The sequence below is a fragment of the Nerophis lumbriciformis genome, linkage group LG32, assembly GCF_033978685.3.
Source record: "Nerophis lumbriciformis linkage group LG32, RoL_Nlum_v2.1, whole genome shotgun sequence".
In the NCBI taxonomy this organism is placed as follows: domain Eukaryota; kingdom Metazoa; phylum Chordata; class Actinopteri; order Syngnathiformes; family Syngnathidae; genus Nerophis; species Nerophis lumbriciformis.
The window spans coordinates 18,619,722-18,643,780 of record NC_084579.2 but is presented as its reverse complement, the minus strand read 5'-3'; the positions used below and the strand labels follow the sequence as shown (position 1 = coordinate 18,643,780).

Sequence of the window (24,059 nt, the reverse complement as noted above, 5' to 3'; positions counted from 1 at the left end):
AGGCAGTCGTTGCCGCTGACCTAAGGTTCAGACAACATAAACATTCATTCAGTCATTTCCATGGGCTTGTACAAGGAACCATAAATTAAAACTTTCACCCAAACACAATGTTGTGGGGCGTACAGCCGGGGAGGGAAACTATGCTTACTATGCAATTCGCTTCACAGTAACTTGCTGCCATCAATTGTGAGTCTTCTAGTCATTGTGGTTGACGGCTACGGGACGTTGCTTGGTCATGAAAACATGACTCAAATTGCACAATCACACGGTCTGGAGCACTTTTTTGACCCCTTGCAGTGGCATCCAGCCGCAAAATCTCCCAAAACTGCAAGCAAGTGAATAAAATGAAGAGCGCTTGTGACTTGGTTTACCAGCACTTCCATTGGAGCAACCAAGCTTGGGCATAATAGTCGCTTTGTTGATAATGCAAAATTAAAAGGTCCAAAACTATATTATTTTGCAACAATCTTAAGTCTTAAAGGTCTTAGGAAAAACAACCGAACAAAAAAGGAAGGGGAGCAAATACGTCTCTTTCTAATGCCAAGCACTCACCCCCAAACCTCACCTTGGTTTGAGAGGAAGGCAGTAACATCACTGGGCAAGGATGAAAACATCACGATCCTGCCAGCTGATAGGGGGAAATGCACAGTCATTCTCAACACAACTGACTACCTAAACCACTTGCTTACACTCCTCAAAGACTCCAACACATATGAAATACTCTAAAGGGACCCCAAAATTGGGTCCAAGTATTTATGGCCTTCCAAAAATACACAAAGACGGGGCTCCCCTCAGACCCATTGTCAGCAGCATTAACTCTAACATACAATATTACTAAGTATGTGGCCAACATCTTGGCACCTTTGGTTGGCAAAACTCCACATCATGTCCAAAACTCAATTGACTTTGTAGCGAAGACCAGAGATCTAAAACTGGACAAAAATTCAACTTTAGTTTAATTCGACGTCATCTCCATGTTCACCTGTATTCCAACCCAGGATGCAGTGAGGCAATGTCTACTAGATAACCACACCTTAGAGGATAGATCCACACTAAACCCAGAACAGATTTGCCTTTTGCTGGAACTTTGCCTTAATTCAAGATTCAGGATTCAAGAGTGTTTATTGTCATATGCACAGTTAAACAGACAGTTTGCCGTACAAATCTTACCCTTCAACAAGTCACACGGTACTTAGCTAAAAAAAATAAAATAAAAAATAAAAGAATAACACTATATACTTTCAATTCATGGGAACGTTTTCTCGACAAAAACGTGGTTGTGCCATGGGATCACCTGTATCTCCAATAGTAGCAAACCTTTACATGGAGGAAATGGAAAAGAGAGCTTTGAGCTCTTTCGAAGGAACAGCACCAGGTCATTGGTACACATATGTGGCTGACACGTGGGTGAAAATCAGAAACCAAGAAGTGCAAGCCTATTAACTCAGTGGACCAACCAATCAAGTTTACACATGAGGATGTCAAAGACAGTAAGTTGCCTTTTTTGGACTGTGATGTCCACATTGGAGAAAACAGGGGCCTCCATGTCGGGGTTTACCAAAAACCCACATATACCGTTTAATACCTACTTTTTGACTCACAACACCCACTGGAACACAAACTGGGCAGTATCAGAACCCTTCAACACAGAGCTGACAATGTTCTAACAGCCCACAGGCCAAAGGGAAAGAGCATAGGCATTTGAGGGGAAGCTTTAAAAACCTGTGGTTACCCCAGCTGGTTGTTTGTCAAAAGTGCATCCAGTTCCAGAAAAAACAAGAACAGGAGGAAAAATGTGACAGACGCAAAAATATTGTCATTCCATATGTATCAGCTTTGGAAAAAAGGTAGGATTAAATAAGCTTTGCTTCTTCCTACTCCATTTCAAACACATTATAAAGACAGATGAGAATATGTAAATTGTATGATTGTATGATGTAACATATTGTGACTGCATACATGTTCAAAATAAACTTAAAACAGAAGCAAAGTGGCCATAGCATTCTTCTATTTTTCTAAATGAGACACTTGCTGGAAAAAGTTTGGACCACCCTGATCTAGACAGTTTTAAAGTTCTTTTAAAAAGCTCTATTAGGAACACAGTGTATTGTGGGTGCGTAGCTTTAATTAGAATGAGCTACGTTTATCCATGCCTGTCTCCTAGAACAGTGGTCCCCAACCACCGGGCCGCGGCCCGGTACCGGTCCGTGGATCGGTACTGGTCCGTGGATCGATTGGTACCGGGCCGCACAAGAATTTTTTATTTTTTTAAATTAAACTAATTTTTTTATTTTTTTATTTGTTATTAAATAAACATAATAAACACAAGATACATTAACAATTAGTGCACCAACCCAAAAAACCTCCCTCTCCCATTTACACTCATTCACACAAAAGGGTTGTTTTTTTCTGTTATTAATATTTCTGGTTCCTACATTATATATCAATATAGATCAATACAGTCTGCAGGGATACAGTCCGTAAGCACACATGATTGTATTTCTTTATGACAAAAAATACAAAAAATTGAAATAAAATTAAAAAATACATCCCCCCCCCCGTGGGACAAATTTTCAAGCGTTGACCGGTCCGCAGCTACAAAAAGGTTGGGGACCACTGTCCTAGAAGACCAAGTGTGCACTTGATTCACCTTTTTGCACTACAACGCATCCACTTGTCCAAAGTAATAGATGACATATACCACATACAACAACATACGATTAGGGATTGGGACAAGCGGATAAAAATGTTAGCAACACTAGCAAAGCTATGTGAGCTAGGGTGCTACCAGTATGATCACGCTAAGTTAGCCTGTTCCCTGACAAAAAACTAAATGGCCACGTCTATAGATGACTGACGGCAGAGCACCAGGCTGTATTTTTAAGATGTGTAGCGTCCTCTATGAAGCAGTGGGTGTGAACATGAGGCAGCTGGGGGAAGGTCAGAGGTGGTATGTTAAAATGTGAGACAAATACATTTTGCATAATAGGAGACCATAAGGAATTATGTTAAATGTGTGAATGGAGTTCAGTACTTGGCTGCAACCAGCAGAGGCACTGTTGACTCAGTCTAAAAAAGGAACAACATAACATTGAGCTAGAGCTATGCAGACCTGCGTCGGCCAGTATTAGCGTGTCCGATACAGGATGAAAACAGGAGTTCAGAATCTTACTTGATGATTCATTGCATACTTAGTTTTGGAGTTTGTAGTCGAGCTAGGAGGGACTCCTGCCAGGACATACAAAAACGGTAGCCATGAAATGAAATCACCTCAGTGACTGAATGAAATGAAAGAGCGCTCGCATTGCGGGCAGGAGGAAAGCTTTGCTTTGTCAAAAGGGTTAAGTGCAGTACCGGTAGTTCTCAGGAAGAGCCCAAGCACAGGAGCTATTTATGAGACGCCAGAATGCAAAGCAGATCTCTCACTTGAGCCGCCGCTGTGGTTAGACTGAGGAGGCTTGAGGGGGGACAGGTGCTCCTAGTAAAAAGACCTCAAATCTATGCGTTTTCCCCCAGATTTGAATAACTTCTCATTTTATGACTCATATTAGTTTGAGTCAACAGGGGGGTTTCTAAAGAAGAAGTATATTTCCCAGAATGGAATCTAGAGTTTTATGCATTGCTTTTTTGTACTCTATTTTACTTTTGTTGCTTACTGTATGTAAAGTGAAATAGAGTTTTTAGAACAACACTTCTAAATAAAATGTATTTTTATTATTAAAGGGGAACATTATCACCAGACCTATGTAAGCGTCAATATATACCTTGATGTTGCAGAAAAAGACCATATATTTTTTTAACCGATTTCCGAACTCTAAATGGGTGAATTTTGGCGAATTAAACGCCTTTCTATTATTCGCTCTCGGAGCGATGACGTCACGTTGTGACGTCACATCGGGAAGCAATCCGCCATTTTCTCACTTTCGTCGGTGTGTTGTCGGAGGGTGTAACAACACGAACAGGGACGGATTCAAGTTGCACCAGTGGCCCAAAGATGCGAAAGTGGCAAGAAATTGGACGAATGTTGTTCAAAATACGAGGGTGTGGGGAAAGCCGACGAAAATGGTCAGTCGTTTGTTCTGCACACTTTACCGACGAAAGCTATGCTACGACAGAGATGGCAAGAATGTGTGGATATCCTGCGACACTCAAAGCAGATGCATTTCCAACGATAAAGTCAAAGAAATCTGCCGCCAGACCCCCATGGAATCTGCCGGAGTGTGTGAGCTATTCAGGGACAACGGACATCGGTAGCACGGCAAGCAATGGTGCCAGTTTGTTCCTGCAGACGAGCGAGCTAAACCCTCTGGATGTCTTGGCTCACACTGTCCCTTATGCCACCGAAGCTGATCAAGAGAAGAATATCGACCCTAGCTTCCCTGGCCTGCTGTCATCAACTCCAAAACTGGACAGATCAGCTTTCAGGAAAAGAGAGCGGATGAGGGTATGTCTACAGAATATATTAATTGATGAACATTTTATTCATTACTCGCGGTTTTACGTAAATTATTATACATAAACTGTGTTTACCAATAATTTAGCTTAAAAACATTAATTTTTTTCAATCATTCGAGTACATTCGGGTAGTCTTGTGTAATGCAGTATTTTGTGTCTATTTAGGTATGGTTAACCGGAGTGCTGAAATCGTGGAAAAATATATGTTCTTAGCGCGCCTGAAATGGGCTGTCTGCACTCTCAAAGTGCATGTTGTTGCCAAATGCATTTCATATGCTGTAAACCTAGTTCATAGTTGTTAGTAATTATCTTATCAGACAGTGTTAAGCCGCTGAAATCCGAGTCTGAATCCGAGCTAATGTCGCTATACCTTGCTGTTATTTCCGCCATGTTTGTTTGTATTGGCATCACTGTGTGACGTCACAGGAAAATGGACGGGTGTATATAACGATGGTTAAAATCAGGCACTTTGAAGCTTTTTTTAGGGATATTGCGTGATGGGTAAAATTTTGAAAAAAACTTCGAAAAATAAAATAAGCCACTGGGAACTGATTTTTACTGGTTTTAACCCTTCTGAAATTGGGATAATGTTCCCCTTTAAGATTTTTTCTAAAGCCAAAGAGGAAACTTGAAGAAGACCACTAAAGACTGTAGACCATAGCTATTTAACCAAAATATTTTGGGACCTACATTTCCAGAAAGCTCAGGGCCAGGGGGCCAAACTTCTACCTTTATTATCATTCTTATTTTGTATATTGCTGAGAATCAGCGTCCTCTGCAGTGGACATTTGATATGTCGGGATTACCAAAATCCGGGTACAAAATAGCCCTGTCTAGACAACTATGGAGAAATGTGTCTTTTTATGCAACCAAAGCAAAATTATTGGCAAACAAACAAACATTTGTAACCAAAAATAATGGAATTGGAACCACAAAAAAGACTTTGATGAAAAAAAAATGGATTAGAAATAAAAAAATATATATACATTTTCACAAAAATAAGTTTTTGCTGCAAATAATTTTTTGGTTACAAATGCTTTTTTTGGTCAGATTCAACTTAAATCTTGTGGGTGAGGCCGCCTCTGAACAATGTTAGAAGCCTTTTTATTGGTCAGTATCCCGAGTCTTTGGCGTTTTCCCTCCAAATATGTTGAAGGCGGAAGTCATGCCCTTGTGGTCACACCATCATCCAAGATCGACCAATAAACAGACTTCTAACATATTGTTAAGAGGGGCCCGCCCACAAGATTGAAGTTGAGCCTGACCAAAAAAAGGACTTGTAACCAAAAAATTATTTGCAATAAAATCTACACATATCTCTTATGTGTGACTTCCATCTACTGGTCACACTTATCATTACACCATGTACCAAATAAAATTGCTTCGAGGTCGGCATGCACAACCAGAAATATTTTGTACATTAGGCACACCGGGTTATAATGTGCACTGTCGATTTTTGAGAAAATTAAAGGATTTTAAGTGCGCCTTACAGTCCGAAAAATACGGTAATTAGTTTGATTAATTGAGTAATCGGATAAAACACACTTTATAACCTCAAAGCATATTTTAGGTAATACAGTCAAAATTGTTTATGCTTGCCATAACCTTCATTCTTTTTTCTAATGAATGCATATCATCAACATTGAAATTGCACTTTTAACATCTGTACATTTAAAAAAAATTAAAAAATGAATCCGCCGTTTACAGCCACACAGATCACAGCACCCACACACCACCGCTTCCGTGTGAAAACTATTGATTGTGTATTTTTAAGTTCTGGGCACTCCATGCGGTCTGGATTTTATAAATGTTTATTAGTTACACTCATTAAACAATAAATCGAAGCAATAGAACATAAATCAAAGCTTTTTTCCTAGTCTAATCGATTAATCGTTGCAGCGCAAGCGCAAACACTTGTTGAGTCTATTCAAAAAACTCGTCTAAATTTGAGTTTCTTCAATTAAACCTAACCAGAAAGTTGAGGTAATATTGTAAATTGTGTTTTATCCGATTACTCAAATAATCAATAGCTGCAGCTCTGAGGCACCAGTTCTTAATGAGAACTGCCACATATCATACCTGAAAGCAATAGAAAGACTTAATATAATCCACCAAGTCAAAACTGTTTGGGTATGCAAGTTATAAATGATCATTATTATGTGGCACGATATAATTATAGCTGAAATACACGGTCGTAAAATGCAATAACATAGCAGCCTTCAAGTGATGGCACAAACAAATGCAACGTCCCACAAGCATGAGCGCAACATTCATGCTTGTGGAAATAAACCATGGTGGACTCGCCTTGATGTCTCCACGAAGTCCGAGGCACAGAATGGGGTCCGTGGGTGGACACCTCCAGGAGCAGACCCAGGAACACTCCGAGCACGCCAAATCCCATATTGGACTCCGACAGCTTGGGAACTGTCAAGTTTCCTCTGCAAGACACAGCAGCAAAAGTGAGGCAAGCGCAGGTACGGTCAAATAAGACATTTCACAATGGCGAATGAGAAGAGAAGCAGTTCCTTGCATGCTGCTGTTCTTACGCAGCGCTGACAAAAAACGGGAAGAGTTGCACATCCACTTCCCTAACACTGAGATGTTCACGAGTGATATCACTTGCTGTTGCATGTCACACGTATATAACGACATTCTGATCAAATATTCATCTGCGCAAAAACTGAACATCTGCTACAATAAATGTGTAATAGTGTGGAAAAACTAAAATACCCACTTGACATAATGATTCATTCACTACCTTAGGCTTACTGAGAACAATTCCCCCACCTTTAGTTAACATGTTCTTTTGAGTTGTAAAGTTGAGAGATAATTTTACCCAAGAATATGCTGGTGACTATGACGACAGGGCTTACTTTAGCCCTCAAATTAAATTTTCTATTTGATCTTCTGCAGAGCTTTACAGTATGTGACCTTCCTGCCTCTTAATGGTTTCCTCCAGGATGGAGGAAGCAGCTTTGTCCCATTTGGAGGAGACACTGAACATATCCAAACACACCTCGACAGCTCATATTTTCAGTTGTAATGTGCGAGGCACACAGCACGTAGGCAAGCGTGAACGAGAAACAGAGGTTGAAGACGACCACAATGTATTCCACTGAACAGTCTCAGGGAAATATGCAAGTAAAAGAAGTCCAAGAATGTGAGCACCCTTTGAGAAAAAGAGAGAAAATTTGAGAAAGAAATAGGAACATTTCTATGAGCACAAAGTGCTGCCAGGCAAACCCCAAAATATTATTTTGAAAATTCAGACTACATTTCATTGGGGTGCATTTCTACACTGTATTTTACCTTTAGATTTATTCCCATCTACCTAACAACCTCTTTTGGCTGTATTTTTTTTTACATTTACATGTCCCATGTAATGCACCACATAATTGTTTTTTGTTTTTTTTTAGCAGAACATTTACTAACATTATTATCATCATTTTAAAATGTATTGAAATATTCTATAACGTGTGCAAATAACTCAGAAAAAGTTTCCAATTTGGCAACGCTATCCTGCAGCCCCGCCTCCCATGGTAATATACATCAGGTGTTGTGACCTATCTTTACAATCTGTCACGTCAAAAATATACCTTTGCGCAGGCTACTAATAAATACTGTACAACTACAACTAGTTCGGAACGAACAGTGTTCAAAATGTAATCATCCAAATATGATTAGCAAAGTAGACAGCCGTAAACGTTGTGGCTTGGAGAGCCAACGAAGGCACCAACAGGTAAGGTAGCTAATTGGTAGCTTACTTACTACGCTTAGCTATTTCACAAGTAGCACTTGGGCTATTTAATGAAAAAAATTAGAAGCACAAACATTTTTTTGTACCACAGAAAAAATTTAAGAGCAATATGAAACGTCTTAAATATTACAATTTCAATATTAACACTCAAACAATGCCATCACAAAGCCTACAGTAACAATCAATTAAACACCGAGAACATCCCTAAACTGTGCTAGCATTGTCGCTAACACGAGTGTTGGGCTGGGCAATATGGATCAAAACTCATATCTCGATAATCTGGCCCATAAATTAACCCATAAATGGAAATATTCGTTGACGTAACTAAATATCTCCACCATGCCTTGATTTTAAATTTTCGGGACTGATGGGGATCCCAAATACAAAAAAACGGGTAAGACAAGTAAGAAAAGTAGGTTTTGAATAAACGGACCCCAACTTCAGAGGTGTTTTGAGATAAGAAAAAAGAAAAAGCCTTGAAAATAATATAAGAAAAGTCAAATGTAAACTTCAATCTTTTTTGAAAAAAACAACAACATTTAAGCTATGCTCAATTATTTAGCTAATAAAAACACAAAATGTGAAATAAAGTGCCCTGGTTCAAGAGGCACGTCAGCAGCAAGATGAAAATAATTGACCTTTAACAATTGTGTTTATATAGTGTGTGTAAATGATATTTATATAGCGCTTTCCTCTAGTGACTCAAAGCGCTTTTACATAGTTAAACCCAATATCTAAGTTACATTTTAAACCAGTGTGGGTGGCACTGGGAGCAGGTGGGTAAAGTGTCTTGCCCAAGGACACAACGGCAGTAACTAGGATAGCGGAAGCGAGGATCGAACCTGGAACCCTCAAGTTGCTGGCACGGCCGCTCTACCAACCGAGCTATACCGCCCCAATATAGGAAATGCACACAAAGATGTTAGCCAGGAACACCAACCTGCCAACTGATCCATGATGCTGTGTGGCAGGCTGTGTTCTAAAAAATTACTTTAAAAAAAATCCTTAATAATAGTTACTTGTTAGTTTAACAAAAAAGTAATTTAATTACTAACAGAATTACTCTTTAAAATATGTAATTAAATACTAGATAAAGTAAATATTCCGTTACTTAAAAAAAACTTTAAATATCTGGCATAATTCAGTTAAGTTTCATTGTGTGTGTGTATCTTTTAAAAGGCAGTGCCTGTTGCCTAGTGACGTGTGACGTCAGTGAGTCCATGCCCGTAGTCTCAGTTTTAGCGTGAGCTGTTTTTATTAGCTTCGCAGACAAACAGCGGCAGTTTGTCGGCTCTGACGGAAGCTCTTTTAAATCTTTTTACTGGTTTGCGTTACCTGTGCTTAATAAGTCGATTGAATGTGCTTCCATCGCTGTATGTTCTTGTCAACAAACAGGGTATTGTTTGGACGACAAGTTTGTCACTTCAAACATTGATTTGTTGTTCAATATTCCTTCCGACCCTCGTAGTTACTAACGTGCGATGCAGTTTGTATCGAATTTTAAAGGGGAACATTATCACAATTTCAGAAGGGTTAAAACCATTAAAAATCAGTTCCCAGTGGATTATTTTATTTTTTGAAGTTTTTTTCAAAATTTTACCCATCACGCAATATCCCTAAAAAAAGCTTCAAAGTGCCTGATTTGAACCATCGTTATATACACCCGTCCATTTTCCTGTGACGTCACACAGTGATGCCAATACAAACAAACATGGCGGATAGAACAGCAAGATATAGCGACATTAGCTCGGATTCAGACTCGGATTTCAGCGGCTTAAGCGATTCAACAGATTACGCATGTATTGAAACGGATGGTTGTAGTGTGGAGGCAGGTAGCGAAAACGAAATTGAAGAAGAAACTGAAGCTATTGAGCCATATCGGTTTGAACCGTATGCAAGTGAAACCGACGAAAACGACACGTCAGCCAGCGACACGTGAGAAAGCGAGGACGAATTCGGCGATCGCCTTCTAACCAACGATTGGTATGTGTTTGTTTGGCATTAAAGGAAACTAACAACTATGAACTAGGTTTACAGCATATGAAATACATTTGGCAACAACATGCACTTTGAGAGTGCAGACAGCCCTGAAATGGGCTGTCTGCACTCTCAAACTTAAATGTTTTTAAGTTAAATTATTGGTAAACACAGTTTATGTATAGTAATTTACGTAAAACCGCGAGTAATGAATAAAGTTTTCATCAATTAATATATTCTGTAGACATACCCTCATCCGCTCTTTTTTCCTGAAAGCTGATCTGTCCAGTTTTGGAGTTGATGTCAGCATCTGCTTTGAGTGTCGCAGGATATCCACACATTCTTGCCATCTCTGTCGTAGCATAGCTTTCGTCGGTAAAGTGTGCGGAACAAACGACTGACCATTTCGTCGGCTTTCCCCACAGCCTCGTGTTTTGAACAAATTTCGTCTAATTTCTTGCCACTTTCGCATCTTTGGGCCACTGGTGCAACTTGAATCCGTCCCTGTTCGTGTTGTTACACCCTCCGACAACACACCGACGAAAGTGAGAAAATGACGGATTGCTTCCCGATGTGACGTCACAACGTGACGTCATAGCTCCGAGAGCGAATGATAGAAAGGCGTTTAATTCGCCAAAATTCACCCATTTAGAGTTCGGAAATCGGTTAAAAAAATATATGGTCTTTTTTCTGCAACATCAAGGTATATATTGACGCTTACATAGGTCTGGTGATAATGTTCCCCTTTAAGGTGGTAAAAAACCCCATTGTCTTTTACTGACCAGTTCCTCCAACTAAAACCTTGTTTTCTTCCGTTTTGGAAGACTTGGAGCTCACACACAGCCCTGCTATGGCCCCAATCCCCTCTGTGCATGGAGCAGGAGGCAGGGACGCACACGAAAAGGGGTAGCGTCAAATCTACTGGTGGTGACCCAAACTTATTTGTGGTAGCTCGCACTTGCTGTACTGTAATTTACCGTTAACTCATCAGCGGTATTTATGTATTAGAGACTGTGCACTTGTTGTTAAAAAGGAAAATACAGTACATCCCGTTCCATTTTCCTTCACACTTTCTCATGCACTCCAAACCTTTCCTTGAGTTGAATAGAATAATAGAATAAGAATTAGTGAGGATTACATTTAATGAGTTTTCACATTTTACAAGCTCTCACCGACTTTGCCTGTTTCCCATTTATGTAACGTCTACTTTGCGGATAAAGTAAATAAACACCTCAGCAGCTGTAATTACAGAATTTACGTTATGTATCAAATGTGTCCCACTCCAAACAATGGCAACCAATCACATGAACTATTACCGTATTTTCAGGACTATAAGACGCACTTAAAATCTTTTTTTTTCTCCTTCAAAACATGACAGTGAGCCTTATAACCCGGTGGGCCTAATGTAAGGAATAAGTTTGGTTGAGCTTACCCACCATTCATTCCAGACCAGTGGTTCTTAACCTGGGTTCGATCGAACCCTAGGGGTTCGATGAGTCGGGCTCAGGGGTTCGGCGGAGGTCAAGACACACCCGACTCATCGTGTAAATTAAAACTTCTCCCTATCGACGTATTAAAGATACGGCAACAGCAGAAGTCAGACTGATTTGCAGGTGTGTAATTTGTTGTGAGTTTATGCACTGTGTTGGCTTTGTTCTTTGAACAAGGTGATGTTCATGCACGGTTCATTTTGTGCACCAGTAATAAAACATGGTAAAACTTTAGTATGGGGAACATATTCACCATTAATTAGTTGCTTATTAACATGCAAATTAGTAACATATTGGCTCTTAACTAGTCATTATTAAGTACTTATTAATGCCTTATTCGGCATGGCCTCATTATAACCCGAACCCTCTAACCCTGGCCCTAACCCTCTAACCCTAACCAAATAACTTTAAATTAAGTCTTTGTTACTTAGAATATGTTCCCCATACTAAAGTGTTACCAAAACATACAACTTTGTCTTGAATTTGAAAAAAAACAACGTTTTATTTTTCACTAAAGAAGGGTTCGGTGAATGCGCATATGAAACTGGTGGGGTTCGGTACCCCCAACAAGGTTAAGAACCACTGTTCCAGACCATTCATCGGCTGTGCGCCTTATAGTCCGGTGTGCCCTATGGTCCGGAAAATACGGTAATGATAATCGAAAATAGAGCTGCAGCTCTTGATTATTTTAGTAATTGAGTATAAAACACACTATGGCGATTTTTCTGCTCGCCATAACCCTCATTCTTACAATAAAATTGCACTTTTAACATATGTACAATATTAAAAAAATAAATAATCTTTGCTCTTCGCCGTCACACATATAATGGCACCAACACACCCCAGCTCTCATGTGCGCTCTATTGCAGTGGCTGTGTGTAAACTATTTACGCATATTTAATGTTCTGGATTTTATGAATTTTAATAGCTACACTTATAAATAAAAAAAAAATCTAAGCGACCGAAGTAAAGCTATTTTCTAATCAAATCAAATTGATGTATTCAATTAATTCAAAACATGTTGCTTTCAGTCAAAAGGGTTATTACTTCCTTGTAATGAATGCTAAATCTCTAAAATGCGTGGCGCAGTGGTAGAGTGGCCGTGCGCGACCCGAGGGTCCCTGGTTCAATCCCCACCTAGTACCAACCTCGTCATGTCCGTTGTGTCCTGAGCAAGACACTTCACCCTTGCTCCTGATGGGTGCTGGTTAGCGCCTTGCATGGCAGCTCCCTCCATCAGTGTGTGAATGTGTGTGTGAATGGGTAAATGTGGAAGTAGTGTCAAAGCGCTTTGAGTACCTTGAAGGTAGAAAAGCGCTATACAAGTACAACCCATTTATCATAATATTTAACAGTTGGCCGCGTTTCAAGGCGCCTATTCCAAGTCAGATGAAAATTTAGCAGGGGAGGCTTTAAAGATTAGGCTAAATATTAAAATAAACCTCTAAATCTGTTCTCAATCCTGCTCGTGCCGCATGCACGGTGAAGGCCAACTTTGCCTCAATGTGAGAGCTGTGCATGCAGAAAACGTAATCTTCCAGTCAGGTTTCATCACAGTCACTTTCAGTCCACCATAGATGCACGGTAGAACTACTGTAATTAAATACTATACACTAGAATGACTGGTTGTCACAATAAGCTATTCATCCAATCCATCCATTTTCCACTGCTTGGGCCTCCAGGGGTCTCGCGGGGTGGGGGGCTAGAGACGATAAGCGGTTAACTGACCTAATTCAAATGCAAGTATTTCCCTTTATTAGACCAATCAGGTAAAAGGAGAGCTGTGTAATTCCACCTTTGTGGGTTTCAGATACTTTCTCACTTCTCAGTGCTGCCCGTGTTCAGTATGTATCCAGAAATATTACCGTGACTAACAAGACACAAGATCATGTGCTAGCATATATACTTGGAGGTGGTAAAGTGATCTGGACAAAAGCAGGTTTTTCTTGTTTATCCACAACGCCATCAGCAAGTGGGTGAGTCGGTCACACGATGGAGATAAGAGGTTATCAAATGCCTTGCGAGACAAGTATACTGTTGTTTTTGCCACTAATTGAAATAAATATTGATTTAAACAATAATCAAGTAGATATATTTGGAACTTATGAAATGTTCATGTCCGAACGACAATGATGAAGAAAATCACCTCTTGCCCAAATGATCTAAAAGCACTGTTATATGCATGCCAGGCCAGATTTTAAAAACACCTTCATTGGCATATATTTAGTTTATTATTTTACATTATGTGAGTGAGCTGACTCTGCCAGCTGTGAATATACAGTGGAATGTCAATTGGCATACCCCTCATTATACAAACTTTTCAATTTAAGAACCACATACGGAATAAAAACATTCTTTGTTGTAGGGCTGGGCGATATGGCCTTTTATTAATATATCGATATTTTTAGGGCATGTCACGATACACGAAATATATCTCGATATTTTGCCTTACCCTTGAATGAACACTTGATGCATATAATCACACCAGTATGATGATTTTATGTGTCTACATTAGGGCTGCAAATAACAATTAATTTTATAATTGATTAATCTGCCAATTATTACTTCGATTAATTGATTAATAATCGGATAAAGGAGACAAACTACATTTCTATCCTTTCCAGTATTTTATTGAGAAAAAAACAGCATACTGGCACCATACTTATTTTGATTATTGTTTCTCAGCTGTTTGTACATGTTGCAGTTTATAAATAAAGGTTTATAAAAAAAATAAAAAATAAATAAAAATAAAAATAAATTAGAAAATAAATAAAAATTGCCTCTGCGCATGCGCATAGCATAGATCCAACAAATCGATGACTAAATTAATCGGCAACTATTTTTATAATCGATTTTAATCGATTTAATCGATTAGTTGTTGCAGCCCTAGTCTACATTAAAACATTCTTGTTCATATTGCATTAATATATGCTCATTTTAAACATTCATGCAGAGAGGGAAATCACAACTAAGTCAATTTACCAAAACTGTATTTATTAAACAGTTATTAAGCAGTGGCACAAACATTCATGTCATTTCCAAAACAGAAAGTGCACGATTGTCAGACATTTTAAAACAAGCTATGAGTGCACTTTTGTGCATGATGTCACTAAGATGACATATCAAAACAACACTAAATTAAAGTGTACTTTTTGTACAGAACGCCACTACAATAGTTTAAAACAAATAAAGTGCACTTTTGTGCATGATGTCACACAAGATAATTCAATAACTGTCAAATAAAAATTAGCTGCATAATAGGAAATCAAATAGTATATGTCTTTTGCTATGTGGTAGGTTACTGCGGCCGTCATCTCCTTCTGTTGTTGACTATTTCTTTCATACGGTGTTGATCTGGAAATGGGGTGCTTCGGCATTTTGTGGGTGTGGCACCGACCGTAGATGTTGACATGCGGAGTTTCAAGCACTCTTCGTTCTCGAGCATTTGACTTTTCAAATGGTGCTACACATTAGCAGTGCTGTTACTTTTTGTAGGAACGCTTTTGCCGCATACTTTACATATTACGGTTGTCTGTTCAACAAACTTCCTGCTTGAAGCCAAACCACCGCCAGACGAATAGACCCGTGCTAGGAATTAATTATTCCTCCATTTGTTACCAGATTCGCACCACTCGCACCGCTCCGCTAGCACCACCTGCCACTGCTAACATTACCCATTCCGCTACCTCTCTGCTCCGCGAGGGCGTATGACGTTGCACGCGCGACAGTATGTGACGTATGTAACAAGGTGCGCTTGTTTTATCGCTCTCTGAGAAGGAGAGACAAGAAAGAGTGAGAAACGCCTGTAGTGTAACGCCCACAGCTAAAAGCAACTGTGTGAGAACGTATACTCGAATATCACGATATAGTCGTTTTCTATATCGCATAGAGACTAACTCGCGATATATCGAGTATATTCGATGTATCGCCCAGCCCTACTTTGTTGTACAAACCTTGTCTCAGTATATGAATGTTTCATCCACCCATTGTGTGCCTGGCAATGTAGCCATTCTGTGCCAGGCAGCACATCCAGCAGGCGGATCACTCTCTATTCTCATTCAGTCAGCAGAGCAGTGCTGGAGTTAGCTGCTATAATTGCTATTTTTTGTGTTTTTAGCCTTTTTAAAACAAGTTTCCAATGTTGCTAGCTCAATATCAGTGTTGGGTTAGTTACTGAAAACCAGTAACTAGTTACAGTTACTAGTTACTTTATTTCAAAAGTAACTCAGTTACTAACTCAGTTACTTAAACCAAAAAGTAATGCGTTACTGTGAAAAGTAACTATTTAGTTACTTATATATATATTTTTTAATTTTTTTAAGGCCCCATTTAATGCCCTTTTAGCCTTCATTTTAGTACTGTTATTGCACTGGAGAATAATACAATCTGTTGTTCAACTTGACATGCATTTGCATCATTGAACTCTGCTAAGCAATGTGGTCTACATACAACACACAAAGACAAAGATATGTTTTAAAGGGCCAATTTGTTTCAGACCAGAACAAATTGACAAAACTATTTTAAATAGCTGAAACTTAACATACATAAGTAACAAACAGCATAATAACAACATAGCTGTAAAACAAGAAAGGCACACACTACATACATAAAGCCTAACCAGGCGTTTTCTCAAGGAATTCTGAAATAAAATCATGTCTGAAGCCCAGAACACTCTACACATTTCCCCACTTAGTTTAGAGAAAAGGAAATATTAGCCTGGCCCACTAGTATCCCTCTTTAGGTTTGTGAACTTTATAGTCTAAACATTTAGAGTGATGTGATAATCAAACACTCTAAAAGTTTAAAATGAAAGAGTATATAAGAGAATTGACAGAGTGTGTGTACCTTTACGTGTGCAGTGCCTCGTTAAAATCCAGCCGCTGTTGGAGGTGGAGGTGAGTGTGTCTCTTTACTAGCTTCGTCGAAGCATGTTGTTTTTGTCGCTGTTTCAGCATATTTGAAACTTACATTCAGCTAAAATGTTCTTTTCTTTGTGGTCGATAAAAGAAACGTACTGAAAATATCTCCATTTTAAGAAACTCGGCTTCGGGGTTCGCCATGACGTCTTGATAGTAGACACAGACACGCCCCCCCCCCCCCCACACACACTCACACACACACACGTACACACAGACAGCGCGCGGCGCGCCTCTTTTTCGTCGCCTCTTCAGCAGCGACACTCAGATCTTCTCAGTTTCTAGCCGATACTACATAAAAAATAACGCAAAATAACGCAGTAACGCATCATGTAGTAACGGTAACGGAGTTACTGAATATAAAAAATAACGCGTTAGATTACTAGTTACCGCCGATAGTAACGGCGTTACAGTAACGCGTTACTTTGTAACGCGTTAGTCCCAACACTGCTCAATATAAGTCCAAACAAAGCAATGGACAGGCCATATGTGATTTTGAAAAATTCAGGATGTATCCACACAGTGTTGTTGACACTAGGGCTGCAAATAACGATTATTTTGATAATCAATTAGTCAACAATTATCTTCATAAAAAAGCCTACACATATTTAATGGGTTTAATTCTTCCACTGATTCTAACTTAAGCTTAAGTTATTTTAGGCATGTGCTTACTAACAACAAAGATGACTAACTGATTCCTAAATATTTATTTTTACTGTCACTGTGCTGTTCATTTAGCTGTTACAAAAATGTAAATGACTATTAAAACTTAAAAAAGGAAAGGCAAATTGCTAAACAAAGAACAATTAACCTTGTTTATGTACTTAAAAAAACTGTTAAAATAGCAGCAAAGAAAACAAACAACAAAACACACAACCTAACTTCCTCAAAAAGAAAATATGCATTCTGTCATGTTTAAAAAGCTGCACATTGGTATATTGACAATTGATTAAAGGGGAACATTATCACCAGACCTATGTAAGCGTCAATATATACCTTGATGTTGCAGAAAAAAGACCATATATTTTTTTAACCGATTTCCGAACTCTAAATGGGTGAATTTTGGCGAATTAAACGCCTTTCTAATACTCGCTCTCGGAGCGATGACGTCTCGCATCGGGAAGCAATCCGCCATTTTCTCAAACACCGGGTCAAAACAGCTCTGTTATTTTCAGTTTTTTCGACTGTTTTCCGTACCTTGGTGACATCATGCCTCGTCGGTGTGTTGTCGGAGGGTGTAACAACACGAACAGGGACGGATTCAAGTTGCACCAGTGGCCCAAAGATGCGAAAGTGGCAAGAAATTGGACGTTTGCTCCGCACACTTTACCGACGAAAGCTATGCTACATCAGAGATGGCAAGAATGTGTGGATATCCTGCGACACTCAAAGCAGATGCATTTCCAACGATAAAGTCAAAGAAATCTGCCGCCAGACCCCCATTGAATCTGCCGGAGTGTGTGAGCAATTCAGGGACAAAGGTCCTCGGTAGCACGGCAAGCAATGGCGGCAGTTTGTTCCCGCAGACGAGCGAGCTAAACTCCCCTGGATGTCTTGGCTCACACCGCCCCAAGATGATCAAGAGAAGAATATCGACCCTAGCTTCCCTGGCCTGCTGGCATGAGGGTATGTCTGCAGAATATATTAATTGATGAAAATTGGGCTGTCTGCACTCTCAAAGTGCATGTTGTTGCCAAATGTATTTCATATGCTGTAAACCTAGTTCATAGTTGTTAGTTTCCTTTAATGCCAAACAAACACATACCAATCGTTGGTTAGAAGGCGATCGCCGAATTCGTCCTCGCTTTCTCCCGTGTCGCTGGCTGTCGTGTCGTTTTTGTCGGTTTCGCTTGCATACGGTTCAAACCGATATGGCTCAATAGCTTCAGTTTCTTCTTCAATTTCGTTTTCGCTACCTGCCTCCACACTACAACCATCCATTTCAATACATTCGTAATCTGTTGAAACGCTTAAACCGCTGAAATCCGAGTCTGAATCCGAGCTAATGTCGCTATATCTTGCTGTTCTTTCCGCCATGTTTGTGTTGGCTTCACTATGTGACGTCACAGGAAAATGGACGGGTGGTTAAAATCAGGCACTTTGAAGCTTTTTTTAGGGATATTGCGTGATGGGTAAAATTTTGAAAAAAAACTTCGAAAAATATAATAAGCCACTGGGAACTGATTTTTAATGGTTTTAACAATTCTGAAATTGTGATTATGTTCCCCTTTAACTCTTTGGCAGTTTTAGCACTCTAATAGACTCAATGTGTAGAATTATATATTTGATTAGTTCTTAAAATGTTGGCTATTTAATATATCGTAGCTGAGATAGGCTCCAGCACCCACCGCGACCCCAGAAGGGACAAGCGGTAGGAAATGGATGGATGGATGGATGTTTAATTGTATGATACCTCCAAATTGTTGCCTGTCTGTGTAGACAAAGTTTAGCTGGCTGACTTTGGCTAAAATGACAATTAACGTTATTTTTCACACAACTTCGTCTCATACTTGTTAGGTGGCTAGCAAGGAATAGGGCTGGGCGATATATCGAGTTTGTAAGATAAATCGATATATTTTTAAACAAGATATGAATTAAGAAAATATCTATATAATTTATTTCACGTTAAAATGACCAAACGCCGCTTATTTTTTGTGTTCCTTGATCCTCCCCTGCTTCCCACTCCCTCTCAACACTCCATGGGCAACTAAACCCCTCCCCTTCTTCCTTCCAAGACATGCTTGCACGCATAAAAACATCCATGATTGGTTGTTTACTATGATGAGTCACGATTGGTTGAGATTAGGGCAAAACATTAGGGACAGGCCAATCAAAGGCAAGATAAATAAATAAATGATAAATGGGTTGTATTTGTATAGCGCTTTTCTACCTTCAAGGTACTCAAAGCGCTTTGACACTACTTCCACATTTACCCATTCACACACACATTCACACACTGATGGAGGGAGCTGCCATGCAAGGCGCTAACCAGCACCCATCAGGAGCAAGGGTGAAGTGTCTTGCTCAGGACACAACGGACATGACGAGGTTGGTACTAGGTGGGGATTGAACCAGGGACCCTCGGGTCGCGCACGGCCACTCTCCCACTGCGCCACGCAGATGGAAGATGGGGTGTGTCATCGAACCAGGAAGGGAAATCACAACAGACATCCCAAATGACGACGAGTCGTTGGAGAGGAGAGCGATTTATATATAAAAAAACTAGTGGAAGATGGCAAAGGGATTCTCTTCTTTAGATTTTTCTTTGAGCAATGTAGACCACGTCCAGGAACCCCACAATACGTCTACTTGGCCACATTTGTACAAATGTATGCGTCTGGATAAAACATTAATTTGAGTTGTTTACCATGTAAGCCCAAATCAAAACTGTTCTCGAGTTGCCAAGCCGGGCATATTTCGCACGAGAAATGCTGCCAAAAATGTCTGCCGAAGTGAGGAAGATCATAGCCGCACAATTAAGTCAAGTCACTTACTTGGCGCTGACCAGAACCGTACAAGTGTGAGAGTTCATTACATCGTCGACTGGGAATTAAAAAGTGCCTGCCTGCAAATTAATTTTTTATCTGAGACCCGCGACCCCAAAAGGGACAAGCGGTAGAAAATGGATGGATGGATCTGAGTTTGATACATTTTGTATTATTTGCACAGCTATGTTATTTATTTTACGTAGAAAGAATATTTAGCTATTTTATTTATGTTAATAAATATAGCTCGGTTGGTAGAGTGGCTGTGCCAGCAACTTGAGGGTTCAAGGTTCGATCCCCACTTCTGCCATCCTAGTCACTGCCGTTGCGTCCTTGGGCAAGACACTTTACCCACCTGCTCCCAGTGCCACCCACACTGGTTTAAAAATGTAACTTAGATATTGGGTTTCACTATGTAAAGCGCTTTGAGTCGCTAGAGAAAAGCGCTATATAAATATAATTCACTTCACTTCACTTAATAAAAGTGCCACTGACTGTTTACAGTACAGTTGTCATTCAGTTCAATTTCAGTGAATCTCGCTCAAAAATGAATATCTTTATATGTATACTTTCACCGGAAAATATATCGAGATACATATCGAATATCGAGTTTAAGTAGAAATATATCGAGATATACTTTTTCGTCCATATTGCCCAGCCCTAACAAGGCATAACCTAAGCTGAGACCGCGTCCTCCCTCCAGATGTCCGACATCATGCCTCCGCTTTAAATGTTCGCGTATCACAGATGTAATGCCATAAAAACAAGGTCCGCTTAGGAAAATGAGCGTGGTATTCATGTTTTTAACAAGAATAAGAGGAAATGTTCTCACACTTTACAAGTTATAACTGGCGATGTTTTAGCGAGTGGCGGTGCTGACCCACTTCCGCCTGGAAAAAACAGAAGTGATGTTGTCACGAATATTGTCAACAAATAGAATTGTCGGCGACAAACATAATTGTCAACATTTGTCAACAATGTCGACCAATCGTTGCAGCCTGAGTTGACACCGCCTGCCAATTCCTCCCATTGCAAACAAGGATGATTAAATAATTACATTTTTAATTCCTAATAATTTTTGCGAACTAGCTGTCGAAGTTAAACAGTTTTGTGATTTCAAACAGTGAGTGCACCACAAGGCTAGTGACTGTGTGTGTGTATGTGTGTGTGTGTGTGTGTGTGTGTGTGTGTGTGTGTGTGTGTGTGTGTGTGTGTGTGTGTGTGTGTGTGTGTGTGTGTGTGTGTGTTATTTTTTTTCGACAATGTGCTGAAGGGCAAATAAACTTCAGTTGCGCGCCACAAATGGCCCCCGTGTCCTACTTTGGACACCCATACTATACACAGAATGTGGTAATGTTTTACTGCAGCCAATTGGCCTAGCAACGTTGAATCTGGTATGTACGACAACATTCCCCAAAATACGATAGCTGGTCATTTTCCGTCTGGCAACACCGCATGTAAACGACAATGGTCTTCTCCAGGTAATTCAATGCTGATATCCATCTTTAAAGACTCGATAACACTTATGTAAAGGAAACAAAACCAAGTTTTCAGTTACAATATAAAGCCCCCTACAAAGGCCCATTAAGAGTAAAAGTATTGTGGTGTTCTGGCATTAGAACAATTAAGAACAAAATAACCATTGTTTTCTCATGACCTAGAAGGGGCACTGAGGCTTATTTCAAATATAGGTTAGTCATTACTTCTAATAATTAGGGCATTTGGTGGAGGGTGTGTGCATATAGGCAATCAATCAAGCTTAATCTCAATTAGGAAACATGGATAGGGACTGTAATTGATTATTGATTTACTTGTAAGTGAGAACAAATTGCCCTGGGACAGTTGACCTTCCAAACTCGAGGATCACCAACCAAAGAATCCAGTTTCAGGCAGACTCATCTGTTTAAAAAAGGGGGTGATAGTGGGGGGTTGAGTCCAAGTGTACAAGGACCAATTGTTTACTGAAGATGAGTGTAGGCCTCCACTCACACCGCCGAGTACTCCCCCACCCGCCTGGGCCCTCCACATCATCACTGCAGAGTAGCAAACAATGAACAGAGAGGCAGGAGAGGACACAGCGGAGCTCTCTCGTCCAGCTCTTTCACAGTCTTGCCAGACGACATGCCAGCCCAGCTTAGTTTAGCAGCGAGGCAAGGGGGGCCAGGAATTTTTCACAGATCACCCAAGACACCGGGATCTGGAAGCATCTTGTAAAGCAGATCTATAAAACAGTCCATTTAAAAGACGACCGCTGAGAAGAAGCCAAAGTCCAAATCATAACTTTCCAACTTGCGCCTCAGCACTCCTGACCAACCCTAGCTAGTACTCTGCATGCGCTCCCATTTAGGTCAAGGCTTAACAAAAGCCTTAAAGCCACATTGGAGGGTCGGTGTGTTACAGTAGCTGAATGCGCAAATTGGCAGCCACCCTGCGCAGCGGAGAGATTTAGAGGAGTTGCCATACTGGCCTGGGATATTCAACACGGTTACCATGCTGGCAGAATTCTTTGAGGTCTTTGTGTTCCCTTGTAGGCTCTTTTAGCTTCCCAAGGAGGCTGACACCTGCTCGGGGCCAAGGGGTTCCAAGTACTGCACTGGTGCCTGCGCACTGATCTTGGCTTGTTTCCCACTCAGGGCAAATGAGGATCGACAATTAGGTTCTTACTATCTATGCACAAGAACCTACAAACTCCTGGGAACGTCTGCAGTTAACCTTTTGTTTGTGCCAATGTCCACTGCAGAGGTTACTGGTTCTCAGGAGGATTGAAGCAAAATCTTAATTAAGTCACAACAAATGATCTTAGTAAGTCAAAGTACAGTTGTGAGCTGGGGAGGTTATGATACTTCATGTGAGCCCCAGTACCAATAAATCCTCCTAAAATGTTATTGCTTCCCAAATTTTGCACGCCTCTTCTCTCAAAAGCGGAGCACACAAATGAGGGGGATGATAGATGGGCATAAACAGACTCGAGGGCTGTCACTGTTAGAAAATTATTATTAATTTACTTGTTAATTTCCTGTTAATACCTGCTCACTTTGTGCTGTAACATGGTTTCATCTACACTTTAAACTTAAAGTTTACTAATCACATATTTCTTGTTGTTGTTTAAAGATAGCCTAGCGGTTAGCTTAGGTATTATCATTCCTACTCCTGGCTGTCTCTTGGTGTGTAACATGTTTAGCCGTGTCCCCCAGTGATAATGATACTTAATATACTAACAAATGTAGTTTTATTGCCATAATAGAGGTGTTTATTATTAGCTTAGGGGAGCTTCTCCACACTGTGTATGGAGACTCATAATTAGCTGCCAGCGGCTAGCCACTTGTCAATCGGAGGACTATAAATTCAGTCTGCCAGAGCAGATCTGCGTTTGTGATCGGCGTTAAAAGGAATTAAACAACAATGGCGATTATGTAAGTCTTCACAAAAATCGTGCGATACCGAGCAGCGACCAATTTATTGGCATATCCTAATTAGAAACTCACAAGATTTGGAAAGACCTAACCTAACACCATGCATGGCAAGAGTTCCCTGATTTTGTGCAATTTGTAGTCTTTTTCCAAATTATGTCTTGGTGAGCTGACCAAAGGGTTAAATAATATGTGAGGCTGCGCAATCCTAGTTATCTTATCCGAAAAGACAAGATAGTGTCTTCCCACATTTCCAATGCAGCGCAGACAAGAAGCTCCACATGAGGCGGTGAAGAACTGGAGGCGGATGTGAGCCAGTCATGACATTCAGCGCCTGCCAAACCTCTCAATGCGCTCGCTGGCTCATGCTTGGGTGAATCAACATCAACACACAGAGATGCTCTTCTTCTCGCTAATCATTTTATTTATGGATGGAATCCTATCAAGCCTAACCGTGCATTCAAATAGTTTGTGTGAACCTTGTGCTCCACTGTTGTTAAATGCATGCATGTAGTGGCAGACGGATTATCACTCTAAAAGCATGGTTTATGAGTGGGATTTAAAAAATG

General features: G+C 40.1%; 1 protein-coding gene across 6 annotated transcripts in view; it reads right to left on the bottom strand.

Annotated features, from left to right (window-relative positions):
* Positions 1–24,059, bottom strand: part of sema4d (sema domain, immunoglobulin domain (Ig), transmembrane domain (TM) and short cytoplasmic domain, (semaphorin) 4D) — a 110,085-nt gene that overhangs the window by 32,255 nt on the left and 53,771 nt on the right. For all 6 annotated transcript variants that reach the window (XM_061927454.1, XM_061927455.1, XM_061927452.2 and 3 more), the window contains one exon: positions 6,760–6,893. In XM_061927454.1, coding sequence (XP_061783438.1) covers positions 6,760–6,893 — 134 coding nt within the window. The remainder of the gene's footprint in view (positions 1–6,759; positions 6,894–24,059) is intronic.